The 15,186-nt window shown below is 29.8% G+C and overlaps 2 protein-coding genes across 2 annotated transcripts; both read right to left on the reverse strand.

The window, feature by feature from the left end:
• Nucleotides 1-573: 573 nt before the first annotated feature.
• LOC108335337 (methyl jasmonate esterase 1) lies at nt 574-2,423 on the reverse strand. The gene is made up of 3 exons (XM_017571337.2): nt 2,035-2,423; nt 1,532-1,672; nt 574-1,090 (listed from the first exon to the last, which is right to left on the reverse strand). The coding sequence occupies exons 1-3, from the start codon at nt 2,398-2,400 to the stop codon at nt 806-808; spliced, it is 792 nt and encodes a 263-aa protein (XP_017426826.1). The 5' UTR covers nt 2,401-2,423; the 3' UTR covers nt 574-805.
• Nucleotides 2,424-7,274: 4,851 nt separating this feature from the next.
• LOC108335381 (methyl jasmonate esterase 1) lies at nt 7,275-8,557 on the reverse strand. Its single transcript, XM_017571394.2, has 3 exons — nt 8,095-8,557; nt 7,885-8,025; nt 7,275-7,772 (listed from the first exon to the last, which is right to left on the reverse strand). Exons 1-3 carry the CDS (start codon nt 8,461-8,463, stop codon nt 7,488-7,490), a joined length of 795 nt encoding a protein of 264 aa, XP_017426883.1. The 5' UTR covers nt 8,464-8,557; the 3' UTR covers nt 7,275-7,487.
• Nucleotides 8,558-15,186: the final 6,629 nt, after the last annotated feature.

Below are 15,186 nucleotides of genomic sequence, written 5' to 3' on the forward strand. Positions count from 1 at the left end.
TCTATATTCATAATACAAATTCCAAAATTAAATACTAGTATAATATTTACAAATATAATATTTACAAATATGGAGTTTTAGGTTATGTTTTCACATTCTCCTTAGTCCAATGAACTTTAGCTTTGGTGTCTCATGTTGAGAGGAGGTTTAGTTTTTTTGTATTCTTCTAGTCATAGCTTTGGTTGTAGGTCCTTGACTAGAAGCATGTCATCATTTAGAAATTTTCTTGTAGTGAATCATGAGTTTTTTTTTGTTGTATTTTCATTTAAATTCTTGATTCATAACTTATGGATAAGAAAAGAAATTTAAATAGGAAGGGAGTTATATGAATCAATTACATGTTTCAACACTACGCTAGATAAGATGTGTTCCATAAAATATGTTGAATAACTGGCCAGTTCTCTTTTATATAATATTTCCTAAAAGAACATAAGTTATCATTGTACCTATGTATTTGACTAGTATTATTTTATCGTGGCAAGTCAGTGGCCAAAAATCTTGGTTCGTACAACTTGAATAAATGTCATTGTAGTATAATTTTGACGATTTAAATTTAGTTAAAGAATGATCATATTACATAAATTTAAATTTAGAGGGGTATAAATATACCATTAGTCTACTTACAATTAATAGTACTCCGATAAAAATTATTATGTGAAAGTCGAAAACTAATAGAACGGCTTTATAAAGTAGAAAAGCAAATTGATCACAGGACCATCTACAGATATCTGGGAAGGTACAAATGTCTTTGCTGATCTTTATGGTCATCACACATAATTGCAGAAATAAAACAAACGATGAAATGCTAGTAATAGATGTTGGCAATCTCTTGAAGGTAAGAGAAAAGCTGTTGTGGTTTAGATAACATGGGCATGTGATCAGCTCCAGAAATCACTTTGACCTCATTAGGAGGGTTTCTTTCAATGATTGACAGTTGAAAATCCTTCTCTATTAATTTGTCTTCTTCACACACTATATAGACTCTGACCACAGTTCCATGGTTCTCTTCTGTGAGTTGTATATTTTCTCGCAAATCTTCATCACTGAAGATGGGAAAGGGTCTCACTAGTGACAACGCCAGGGCGAAGTCCTGGTCATTTACACATGCCATCCAATGCCATGGTTAATACACTTTTTCAATCGTCTGTAAAATCACTGCTTCATAAACTACTTTTATATCGGTTAATTCTTAATCTATCAATATTATCACAACGATAAATAAATTTGTAGACTGATCTTCTCAATACTTAATTTCTATACTTTTTATAAATTAATTTCTAAGATTATTCAAACAATTCTCAGTGTTTTTTAACTACAAAATGGTCGTTTCTGTTTCCCGGTTTCTGCGTGCGTGTTTGTGAAACCACAAGAGTGCAAATGAAATTAGTTCCAATGGTTCATGAGACTAATTCTTGTCGTACTAGTAGGAACACAAAGTTGAATGCTATAAATTTTGTTTCCGGGTTATATAATTTTTCGAGAGACTATAATTCCTGATAATAATATGAAAACAGCTTGAAAAGACATATACCTCGGGTGGAGATAGCTGGTAAAAGTTGGATGCTAAGCTTTGAGGATCGGGTGTTACATATCGCTTCTCATGACTGTTGGAATTTTCATCAGACACAGTCTTGGAGTCCAAATTGGATTTCAAGCTTAACCTGTGCTTGAACTATAGAAAGTTAAATTAAATTGAGTTATAACATTCGGAAGTAAATTTGGAGTCTAAGTCAATTTTATAAAATACCAAATTTTGTTAGAATATATTAAATAATGAATTTTAAACCTAACTTAATTCTATAAAATTAATTATAAATTATTATTTGTATTTTCATAATTATGAGTCATAATCCTGATATCAAAAAGATAGAAATCCTATCATAATTATGATATTATGTTAAGAAATATAATTTAAACTTAATTCAACTTTATAAAATAAAATCTATATTCCTATTTTTATCTACTAAATTTATTTTATCTCTACCCATATACGAACGAATATCATCATATTAGAGAGACAAGAATGGGTGTTACCTCTTGTAATAGTGTGAGATAGCTAAGGTTGGGACCAGGCATCCAGGCGGTAACGAAAACCGCAACTGCAATTTTGTGAGGGAAGAACTCCATGGCTAGAGAAATGCATAAGCCTCCAAAACTATGACCGACAAGGATGACTCGTTCCTCTGGTGGTAAAGATCTTAGAAATTGGAACAAAGGTTCAACATATTGTGAAACTGAAGTGATATCGAGCACCTGCTTTGGATGGATGCCGGAAGAAGCCATGTCGAGACACGTGACTTGGAGTCCGGCGGAATTAAGAAGTGCAGAGAGCTTATACCAACACCATGCTCCATGCTGGGCTCCGTGAACCAACACCAGACGCCTCTTCTTTCCCTCCATCTTTTTTCACCTCACAACTTCAATCCTTTACGTCTCTGTTACATATATATATATGTGTCCATTTTCTTTTACTTTTTAAATGTATTTTAAATTTATGCATTCAATGTTAAAACATTTATTAATATTTATAATATAGCTAGTCTTTAGTTTAGACCCGTAACCCTAGTTTTGTCTTTTCTTATTCCTTAAAACAATGTTTAATAAAATAATAATTGATATTTGGTAATATTACAATAGTTAATTTATTAAAAAATAATTGCTTTTTATTGATAATGATGAATTAGAAAGTTTTTCCTTTTTTATTTATTAGGGTATTGTAAAGATGGTTAAGTTTAATAACATACAAAATGATCATGTTTTCCATATAAGTTTTATAAGAGAAAATATATTTAAGATATTTTCTTTGTTAAAAGAATAAAATTAACTATTATGTTGAGTTTGTAAGGACCACATTTTTCTTGGTGGTGGGGACACGGTGGTCACCCACCTTTCGCATTATTGGAGTGCAATTATGAGAAAAGGAGAGGGGGGAGGCATTTTACGGAGGAGGCTTGGCAAAAAGAAGGGGGGATTATTGGCATGTGAGAGGGAGAGAGGGAAAGCAGCAGAGGGAGGGAACCCTTCTCCCGTTTACAGCCGTCCAAAGGGCAACCATGGGAAGCTGTACAAACTCTGAAGGGCAGAGAGGAGGAGCTGGGTTGGGCATCTGGTGAGAGGGAAGTTCTTGCAGCCAGATCTGGAGAGAAAGGGGAGAGGTACTGAATTTGCTAAGAGATCTGGAGCTGTATGACTGGAGGAGATGGATCACAAATTTCACAAAGGAAGTCTTCAAGAGGTAAGGGGAGTTTGATTTATTTCATTAATTGTTGAAATAATCTGTATTTGATACAAATCTGAGAAGAAGGGGATGAAAATAAGGTTTTCTGGGTTCTCTAGAATCTGGTGCGATTCTGCAGAGTTATGCAAAACGCGCGTTCGTCCAAATGGCTCGACCAATTAGTGGTCGGCCAAAATACTATGAGCGTTTGGTTTTACTTTCTGATGTACCCAGAAATAGTATTCCGTGAATAGTGTTCGACATTAGCGTTCGGTGAATAGTGTTCGACAATAGCTTTCGAGGAATAATGCTCGACAATAGTGTTCGGTGAATAGTGTTCGACAATAGCGTTCGGTGAATAGTGTTCGACAATAGCGTTTGGTGAATAGTGTTCGACAATAGCTTTCGGTGAATAGTGCTGGACAATAGTGTTCGGTGAATAGTGTTTGACAATAGCTTTCGGTGAATAGTGCTGGACAATAGCGTTCGGTGAATATTGTTCGACAATAGCGTTCGGAGAATAATGCTCGACAATAGCGTTCGGTGAATAGTGGGTACTCGGTTTAGCGTTCGACCTATTGAATCTCATAGCGTCCGTCCAATTAGGATAGTAGTGTTCGGCAATTATGTTTGGTGAATGGTGTTCGACCAAATAGTGGTCTACAAATGGTAATGGGTTCTAAGTTCACTTTGCTGTTGTTTGAGTTGAATTAATTGTGTACAATGTTTGATATATATATATATATATATATATATATATATATATATATATATATATATATATATATATATATATATATACTCTGATGTGATTTATGTGAATGCATGAGATATAATAAAATTACTGTGATGACTGTATTTTATGATGTTAATGTGAGTTGAGGAGTATGAGTATGGTATGAATCTCATGGAGAGATTATGTAATATTATGTCATTAGTGTGTATGTTGATGTTGAGGGTCCCGTAGTTGGAGGTTATCCTGATACTCTAATAACCATCCAGTCTCATGTAGAGAAGGATGAATTATGTGGTGAGAGGAGCAGGAGGTCCTGGTCTACGTTCCGGTTTGAACATAGTGAGGGGACTAACCTTGTGAATGGTATGAAGTATTTTGGAAGGGTATTTGTAAGAAAAAGTAGAAGTCATCACAAGTGCATAACCTCCCGTGACCGCTCATCAACGTATCATCCGGATGAGTGTCTAGTAGGAATTGTGGTATGATAGTATATGAGAATGTCTGACCTAAATATTATATGATGTTTTTATTGAAGCAATTATGCATGTTTTATAATTGTTGTGTTGCATGTTAGCTCACCCTTACTTGTTTGTTTGTGCCGGGAAAATTGTATTTTTGCGATGATCGTATAACGTATTTGTTATACGGGAGCAGAGGAAGAATTGTCGCATGATCTGGTGTATATGAAGGAAGATTTGGAAGAGCAGATTAGAGGGATTCAATGTTATCTCTGCAGTCAACTATGAGCTTAGAACTTATGTATAGATTTAAGTTTGAGGTTACATGGTGTTAATGTAATTGCATTATTACAATTTTTTTAAATTTTGAATTTTAAAGGGAGAATTTTTGGGATATTACATAGTTACCTAACAATCCTACACGGATAGTGAAGTTCAATTAGGACTCATAAGTTTTACTTTTTGAATGGATAAAACTTTAATTGAATATGATGTTAGATGTTCCTCTCTAATATGTCTCTTTCCATATATATTTAATTGTGATAGAGTTATAATTTGAAATTCGGTTGCAATTAATTGTATTGCTTTATTTATTTTCATTTAATTTGTTCATAACACTCTTAACACGTTAGTTTATTTTATTTATTCTTATTTGCACTAATTTATTTATTTTTATATTTCTAATTCTTAAAGGTAAATTTTATAAAAATTGATTTTATTTTAAATCAATTTAGATAATTTGAGTTAGTTTTACTATAATTATTATTTTTAACTACTCATAACACAAAACTTAATTATATTGAAAAATTAGAATTAATTTGATAGATTGCATTATCAATAATTTAATTTATAAATCATACAACATTTTTTAAAATAATTTGAGGATGACAACTGTATTTCATCCATATAAAATTATTTTTAATTTCTTGTCAGATGTACTCATTATAAATATTAAATATTGATATAAATCAGTTAAAAATATTTAAAAAATTTAAATATGTTTATAATTTTTAAATAAAATTAATTTTTTTATTATTTTAAACTCTAATATATTTTAGTTTTTAAATTTTAAAATGAATAGATATAATATTTTAACTTAATACAGTAAAAAAGATTAATTGATATTTCATATTAACATTTGAGTTAAATGTATCAAACAATATAAAATATTCAAATATCAACTTGAAAAGTAATTTGACATGTTAAACAATGTAACAACTATTATTTTTAAAACTTAAGGACAAATAAAAATTAAAATAAATTTTAATTTTATTTCAAAATTTAAAAATTAAAAATATATCTAACTCAAAAAATAAATAATTATGTCTACAATTAAAGAATTAGAACAAAAGACAGCTGAAAAAAAAATTCTTGAAACTTAAATTCTGTTTGAATATTTTAGTAAAAATAATAACATGGTTGGATTCATGAATTATAATATATTTTTTATATGAAATACTAATTCGTTTTCAATATGACCTTTTATAATAAAAAAATATTAATAAAAATTCAAATTACATACATTATATTTTTAGTTTACTTAGCTTAACATGAAATTTTATTCTTTTTCTTACAAAAAGAATTTCAAAAGTTACCGAATAAGGAATTTATTTTCCGTAAAAACCCATCTTAAAGTTTCCACTTATTTCCTACTGTACTAAAAAATATTTGTAATTATAAAAAAGAAATAAATCCATCAATAACTTTAAATTTATGAATAAATTTTATTGACAAATTTTATAATTTTATTATATTAAGAAATGTTTTTATCTTTAAAATTTGTTGATAAATTAAAATTTATATTATTAATAAATATTTTTATTAGTAATATATTTTATGACTAATTTCATCGATAAATTTGGTTAATAATTTGTAATTTTTATTATACATAAAAAATTATTGATAAAATGAATTACAAAATCTGTTGATATTTGTTTATATGTTAAAAAGAAATGTTAGAAGAAGAAAAGAAGGAAAAAGAGGAGAATTACTAAGTATAGGAGGCGTGTTGATAGTAGTGACACAATAATGTGATGACAACTCGACGTAATCAGAGTTAGAGAAATAATTATGAAAAAAGAGAAATAAGAAAAATAGTTGGAAAAAGAAAAGGATATGAAAGAAGAGGAGAGATAAGAAAAAAAGAAAGAGAAAAAGAAAAAAAAAAGAGAAAAAGTTGGAGAAATATCAACATCAATAATTACTAGGATATATTAATTAGAATATTTATCAATAGATCTCCAATTGTTAATTATCAATAATGCAATTAATATTAAATTCAAATTATTGAAGAATTTTTTTATTATTAATAAATTATTTTTTCTCAACAGTACACAATTTTCTTATAATAATTATTTGGAAACCATTACACATTTAGGAAAAAAAACATAATATAGTTTAAAAATACGACCTCCAGCAACTAAATAAACGTCACCTCGCACGAATTAAAAAAATGTTAATTGTTTTTTAAAGTTTGATAAACATGTTAATAATTATGAAATCATATAGAAAATTAATAAAATTATGAGACTAAATAAAGAATTATATCTTAAATCTTGTATATTTAAATATAAGTTAAAAAATAAAATATATTTTCATCCTTAAATTATTTTAAAAAATTACATTCGATGTCTAAATTAAATTATGTTTGTAAAGTTCCCCTTTCACCAATATGTTATAAATAAGTTTAATTATTTAATTTATATACATAGGTTTTACGTAGGTGTTTTATAGCTCTAGTCCTTAACATATACACATGAGTCTGTTTTAACTTTTATAACAAAGTTTATCATAAAATATTAGAACGATATTTAAAAAAGTGAAAAAAACTAAAATTAGTATAAAAGAAAAGAAAAGAAATGAATTTAAAGCCATAGAGAATGATCATATTCCATCAATTTAAACCTAGTCAGTCCCATTAGTTACTTACATTATAAAATTATAATAGTACTGCGATAGAAATTATTATGTAGTATTCGGAAACATAGAGAAGCAAATTGATCATAGGACCATTACAAATGCATTTGCTGATATGGTCATCACACATAATTGCAGAAATAACATAAACGGTGAAATGCTAGTAATAGATGTCGGCAATCTCTTGAAGGTAAGAGAAAAGCTGTTGTGGTTTAGACAACATGGGCATGTGATCAGCTCCAGCAATCACTTTGACCTCATTAGGAGGGTTTCTTTCAACCATTGACAGTTGAAAATCCTGCTCCATTATTTTGTCCTGTTCACACACTATATAGACTCTGGCCACAGTTCCATGGTTCTCTTCCGTCAGTTGTGTATTCTCTCGCAAATCTTCGTCACCAAATATGGGAAAGGGTCTCAAAAGTGAAGACGCCAGGGCCAAGTCCTGGTGATCATTTACACATACCATCCCAATATCATGGTTAATTAAGAGACTTTTGCGATCGTCTGTAAAGTTGAATGCTAATAATTTGAAAAGAACTTGAAAAGACATATACCTCTGGGGGAGATTGTTGGTAGACGTTGGATGCTAAGTTTTGAAGATCACATGTCATATATCGCTTCGGATGATCGTTGGTATTTTCATCTGTGACAGTCTTTGAGCCCAAATTGAATTTCAAGCTTAACCTGTGCTTGAACTATAGAAAATTAAATTAAAATGAGTAGCAGAGAGATGAAAGAACGGTTAGCGGTTGGTTGGTACGTACCTCTAGGAACAGTGAGAGATAGCTGAGGTGGGGACCAGGCATCCAACCGGTAAGGAAAACAGCAGCTGCAACTTTGTGGGGGAACATTTCCATGGCTAGAGAAATGCATAAACCTCCAAAACTATGACCGACAAGGATGACTCGTTCCTCTGGTGGTAAAGATCGTAGAAATTGGAGCAAAGGTTCAACATATTGCGAAACTGAAGTGATATCGAGCAGTTGGTTTGGATGGATGCCGGATGCAGCCATGTCGAGAGACGTGACTTGAAGGCCGGCGGAATCGAGGAGGGTAGAGAGCTTGTACCAACACCAGGCTCCATGGTAGGCTCCGTGAACCAACACCAGACGTCTCTTCTTCTTCCCCTCCATCTTCCTTCAGCTCACAACTTCAATGCTTCACGTCTCCACTAAATAAATATACATGTCCATTTTCTTTCATTAAAATGTATTTTAAATTGTGTCCTCTATGATAAAAGATTTATTCATGCTATGATAAATATAAAATTAGTGATTTCTTTAGATGAGTTCATTTAACATATTAATTTATTTATCAGACGAATTTAATTTTTCTTTAAAGTAAAATAAATTATTTCAATAACGAAATTAAAGTTTAAAGAACTTTGTAAAATATTTCAAATAACTAAATTGTTTTTTTTTAAATTTACTTAAAATAAAAAAATTGCCATATGTAACACACACACACACATGTATTCAATAAAAAATTAAATATTATTTGAATATTTAAATTTACTTAATATTTTTCTATAAAATATATAATCTAGAAAAATAATAATTTTATGATAATAATAATTTATAATTTCTTTATGTTGACAATTCAAATTATATATTATTTTGATTGAATTCGTATAATAATAATCATATAACTATTATTTATCATGTTTTCAAAAATTATTATATACTTTTTAATATACATTTATATATCGTATCGTGTTTTATTATTTTTAAAATAAATTACGTAATTTATAATTGATGGTATCCAGTTTCAAATTATGGGTTCAGACAAAAGATTTTCGATTGAAAATGTCAATAAATTTAAATAAATCATTCATCACATGTATTAATCTTAGAATTAACTCTTTTAAAGATTTTTGCTATTCTGTTTTCTAAATTGTATACATACAAAATACTTTATATAGTAGATACATTGTATTTAATAAAACCCTATCTGTAAAACCTTAATTTGAATCTAATTACTTTTTTTCTACTCTTGTTATCATGTTTTTTTTTTCTTTTGTTATTATTGCTGGAATCCAACATATATAACATAGAGATAAATAAATAAGTAAGAATTAATTTATTATTATGGAGTTAAGAATTAAAAAGATAATAATTATAGAACTACATAATAATAGATGGGTGTGTTTTTAAATGAAAACTTGAATATCTCCACAATAATTAGTTATTATCATACACAATACAATTTATACATTTATACCAAAAGGGATTATTTTAGAGCTTATTTTAATTTTTAGTTTTACCTTTTAATAAGTAATTATTTATTTAAAATAAAATAACTAACTTATTAATTTTAGTTTTCCAATGAATTTTGTTAAATTAAATAATTTTTAATTTAATATTTTTTAATTATTTTTAAAATAAAAATAACTATTAATGATAAAAAATTATTTATAAAATGAGTAAAATTTATTTTTTATTCTAAAATTTATTTTGTATTAAATTTTATAATTATAATTGTATTAATTTTATTATTTTAAAAAATAACATCCATATGTTTCCACTAATTAATTATAATTTTTTTACTTATTTTTCTATACTATTTTATGATGAAAATCTTTTCAAGATCTCATACCGTTTTTTAGAAAAAATCCACACTTCTCCTTCGTCAAATGACCTATTTTCTGTGAAATGTAAGATGATAACTGTTAGTTACTTCAAAATTAAATAGAGGATAAACACAAATTATTTTAAAAATTAAACTCAAACCTAATCTAAAAGACAAATTTTCAATAATTTAATGTTATTGGCCAATATCAAAGATAACAGGTGACGTGTGAAGCGTCGTATACCTAGTCCGCGTTAGAAAAGTCAATAAAAAAATTTGGTGGAAAAATGGACTTTGACCCAAACATCACAATCTTGATGACAGTCAATCAACACTTCATCAATTCCACAACTAATCTTTTACTTCTATCAAGACCAGTTCTTCATCCTAATCTCTACTTACAATTAATATAATCTTTTAAATTTTAATACAATAACTAAAAGGCATTCAATTATTTAGTTCAATTTAATATTAATTTATTAACTTTTTAGATTTCTTTTTAATAAAAGTGAGTTTTTTTAACTGCTTTTAATTGGATATAATATTGTTATTAAAAAAACAAGCTTAATAATAATTGAGTATATTATTAAAAATAACATTATTTAAAAAACTAAAAGAAGTTTTTTGAAAATGGGGAATGAAAATATTTTTTCTTAAAATCTAGGTATTGATCTTGTGTCATTTTCATTCTAAACAATGTCTAGATATTGCTATAAACTTTGATATTTTAGTTATGTTAACACCTTAAAACTCAACAATTATTTCCATTACATAAAAAGTTATTAAAAATATAAAAAATATAAAGTGAATCACATTAAACCCATCATCAAACTATATCTAAATAAATATATGAAAGTAAAACATTAAATTATTTATTTGTTTTATGAATCAAAGCTAAATTAGTAACAAAATGAATTTTCTAACAAAAAATATGAGAAACTTTAAATTGTCTATACTTAAAAAAATGCAAACATTGGCGTCATTTTCTTCTAAGACTCTGAGAACTATTTATTGATCCAAAAAAACCATGACAACCAAGTCATGCATGATCCACATAAACTCAATATAAATACAAGTTTGTACTTCTAAAGAGGTTGAAAAACTATCCAACATATTCACCTTGACTTCCTCTATAAATACTAGTACAAGAAGTCAAACCCTTAACTACACCATGAGTATTCACCTTGAACCAATTAGCATATGAAACTTGTCATATTACTTCCATAAACGAAGGTTTGAATATTGAAAAATTATATCACCAAAAAATCAAAGATTGTATTGTTCATATGATTCTTAAGTTTATTTCAATTCATTCGCATTAATTCCTTAATTTGAAAAATATTATAAAAAAAATTAATTGGGTTCTGAAATCTACTTTTCATATTCAAATCATCAAGATAATTACAATAATTATAACCATTTTCAGCAAAGGACTATAAGAATTTTATAACTTTCTTTAACTATTTTCATAACCATATAGTAATAAAACAATGAAAGAACAAATAAGATAACGATTCAATATTATTTTAATGTAAATAGCATACACTAGTTTTTTATATAAGTTATAAAAGACATATTACATCAATTCTCCTTTCGCGTCACTAGCAAGCCTTTACGTCACCCACCACCTTTTGCACACCCAATAGCTTGCCCAACCACCATCACCACCACCACCTTCTCCTCCTCCTTTTCTCTTATTCTCTCTGTTCTTCTCACTCATCTCCCTTTATAACATGATATAAAACTCCCGTAATTTGGGTGGATAATTTGCTGCCAAAAGTGCCAACAAGTACTGTCAGTAACTATGATGATAAGTTATTAACCGAATAAAACTATCAATAACTACAGTGATAAAATACCGATAGAACTTCAAGATAAATTTTGAGTAGTAATACAATGACACGCCTACGTGTCAGTTACATTCATATGACACGGTACACGTCAGCGTTTTGGAAAAAAGAGTGCACAGTGGATGAGGGTAAAATTGGAAAAAATAGAATTTGGGAAACGTTCTTCTTTCGCGCTTCTCGTTAGAAAATCCATTTAGGTTTTCTTTGACTAACGTCATTATTCTCCATCAGCAGTGCCTCTATTCTGATTTGTGCTTCTTCGGTGCTTCAATCAGTGCTTCCATCGTTGGTGCCGCTCCCAATCTCGTCTCTGAATCTCGTCTCTCGTTTGTGAGTTTGAGGTAGGGGTTTTATTTTTGATCCCTCCTAAGTGAGGGTTTTTCTATTTTGATTTCGCTTTTCCTTTTTGAAGTACATTGTGGTGTAAACTCATTTCTGTAAGATTATTTTCAGTGGTTGTGGAGTTGAGGGTTGTGGTCTCCGATTTACGTTTCGACTTGTGTCGCTTCTGTGGTGTGTGACTTTGAGGTATGTTTTTTTCAATTTTTTTGTGTGGTAGTTTTACCCTTTTGAGCACTACCAGTGATGATGTTGTTTTTTTTTTGTAGTTGCTGTTTGGATGAAAAATGTTGTATAAACTGCTTGTTATTTTTTCTGTTACTGCAGTAGAAAATCTTGTTGTATTGGGGTCTTTTGATTGTTGTTACTGCACCAGAAACTTTACTGTTTTAACATTAAATTGGTGCAGAAAATTATTTGCTGTTTTGATTAGAATGGTACAAAAAATTGTTTACTATTTTGATGCTGTTATTGCAGAAAAATTAGTTGTTGTTTGGGTTAAAATCATTGCAGGAATTCTCTGCTGTTTGAATTAAAATGCTGCAGACATATTTTATTGTATTAATTTGATAAATCTTCTTTAATATATAATTGTATGGTGTGGATGTAGAGCATGTATATATATGTATGAACCTGTTTTGGTTTTCGGTTTGAGTGAATCAATATTTTATTGGATTATGGAAGGTTGTTTTGTAGTTATAGTTAATTGGGTATGCATTTAAGAATTGAATTAAAATGTATTTGAAATGTTGCTGGTTTGGTATGTTGGATGAATGACCGATAAATTTTAATGTTACATGTTTTAGCTTCATAAAACTATGATCATTGTCCTGTAAAACTTAAAATGCATACTCCATAAATACAATGTTTAGTAATGATGGAAAACCTTGTATACTTTGCTGTTTCAAACTTCTAAGGGTTAAGACTTTTTGTGTTGCTATGTTTAAGTTAATTAGATTTCTTTTAGACTAATAATTTATGACTTATAGGTATACATGATGTGGATTATATAGGTTTATTTATTATTATCCTTATAAACAAATGATGTGATATGAACTTAAGGTAAGATGTCATGATTTAATTCTGAATTAACACGTGATATTAATTAAAGCATTTCTAATACATAGTGCATGAGTTATACGAGTCTTAAATACTGATATTAATATGGTAAGTGTATACCTTTGTTGTAATTGAATAAAAATTAGGCTTGTGAATGATGGTACATAAGCGGATGTAATTGGGTGGCATTGGTGTCAAATTAAGAGTGCATGTTTCATTCATATATAAATGTGGTTTACTATTGTATGAACAATGAAATGATGTGCAGGTGTTGTGTGTGAATATTGTAACATCCCAAAAATTCTCCCTTTAAAATTCAAAATTTAAAAAAATTGTAATAATGCAATTACATTAACACCATGTAACCTCAAACTTAAATCTATACATAAGTTCTAAGCTCATAGTTGACTGCAGAGATATCATTGAATCCCTCTAATCTGCTCTTCCAAATCTTCCTTCATATACACCAGATCATGCGACAATTCTTCCTCTGCTCCCGTATAACAAATACGTTATACGATCATCGCAAAAATACAATTTTCCCGGCACAAACAAACAAGTAAGGGTGAGCTAACATGCAACACAACAATTATAAAACATGCATAATTGCTTCAATTAAAACATCATATAATATTTAGGTCAGACATTCTCATATACTATCATACCACAATTCCTACTAGACACTCATCCGGATGATACGTTGATGAGCGGTCACGGGAGGTTATGCACTTGTGATGACTTCTACTTTTTCTTACAAATACCCTTCCAAAATACTTCATACCATTCACAAGGTTAGTCCCCTCACTATGTTCAAACCGGAACGTAGACCAGGACCTCCTGCTCCTCTCACCACATAATTCATCCTTCTCTACATGAGACTGAATGGTTATTAGAGTATCAGGATAACCTCCAACTACGGGACCCTCAACATCAACATACACACTAATGACATAATATTACATAATCTCTCCATGAGATTCATACCATACTCATACTCCTCAACTCACATTAACATCATAAAATACAGTCATCACAGTAATTTTATTATATCTCATGCATTCACATAAATCACATCAGAGTATATATATATATATATATATATATATATATATATATATATATATATCAAACATTGTACACAATTAATTCAACTCAAACAACAGCAAAGTGAACTTAGAACCCATTACCATTTGTAGACCACTATTTGGTCGAACACCATTCACCAAACATAACTGCCGAACACTACTATCCTAATTGGACGGACGCTATGAGATTCAATAGGTCGAACGCTAAACCGAGTACCCACTATTCACCGAACGCTATTGTCGAGCATTATTCTCCGAACGCTATTGTCGAACAATATTCACCGAACGCTATTGTCCAGCACTATTCACCGAAAGCTATTGTTGAACACTATTCACCGAACACTATTGTCCAGCACTATTCACCGAAAGCTATTGTCGAACACTATTCACCAAACGCTATTGTCGAACACTATTCACCGAACGCTATTGTCGAACACTATTCACCGAACGCTATTGTCGAACATTATTCCTCGAAAGCTATTGTCGAACACTATTCACCGAACGCTATTGTCCATCACTATTCACCAAAAGCTATTGTCGAACACTATTCACCAAACACTATTGTCGAGCATTATTCCTCGAAAGCTATTGTCGAACACTATTCACCGAACGCAAATGTCGAACACTATTCACGGAACGCTATTGTCCAGTACTATTCACCAAAAGCTATTGTCGAATACTATTCACCGAACGCTATTGTCGAACACTATTCACCAAACACTATTGTCGAGCATTATTCCTCGAAAGCTATTGTCGAACACTATTCACCGAACGCTAATGTCGAACACTATTCACGGAATACTATTTCTGGGTACATCAGAAAGTAAAACCAAACGCTCATAGTATTTTGGCCGACCACTAATTGGTCGAGCCATTTGGACGAACGCGCGTTTTGCATAACTCTGCAGAATCGCACCAGATTCTAGAGAACCCAGAAAACCTTATTTTCATCCCC

Source organism: Vigna angularis, chromosome 10, assembly GCF_016808095.1.
Source record: "Vigna angularis cultivar LongXiaoDou No.4 chromosome 10, ASM1680809v1, whole genome shotgun sequence".
In the NCBI taxonomy this organism is placed as follows: domain Eukaryota; kingdom Viridiplantae; phylum Streptophyta; class Magnoliopsida; order Fabales; family Fabaceae; genus Vigna; species Vigna angularis.

Coding starts and splice junctions, on each gene's coding strand:
- LOC108335337 (XM_017571337.2), bottom strand. CDS start 2,400: ATGGAGGGAAAGAAGAGGCGTCTGGTGTTGGTTCACGGAGCCCAGCAT. Junction 1,673..2,034: donor ATCTCACACTATTACAAGAG/GTAACACCCATT, acceptor AACTTTCTATAG/TTCAAGCACAGGTTAAGCTT. Junction 1,091..1,531: donor ACCAGCTATCTCCACCCGAG/GTATATGTCTTT, acceptor GTAAATGACCAG/GACTTCGCCCTGGCGTTGTC.
- LOC108335381 (XM_017571394.2), bottom strand. CDS start 8,463: ATGGAGGGGAAGAAGAAGAGACGTCTGGTGTTGGTTCACGGAGCCTAC. Junction 8,026..8,094: donor ATCTCTCACTGTTCCTAGAG/GTACGTACCAAC, acceptor AATTTTCTATAG/TTCAAGCACAGGTTAAGCTT. Junction 7,773..7,884: donor ACCAACAATCTCCCCCAGAG/GTATATGTCTTT, acceptor AATGATCACCAG/GACTTGGCCCTGGCGTCTTC.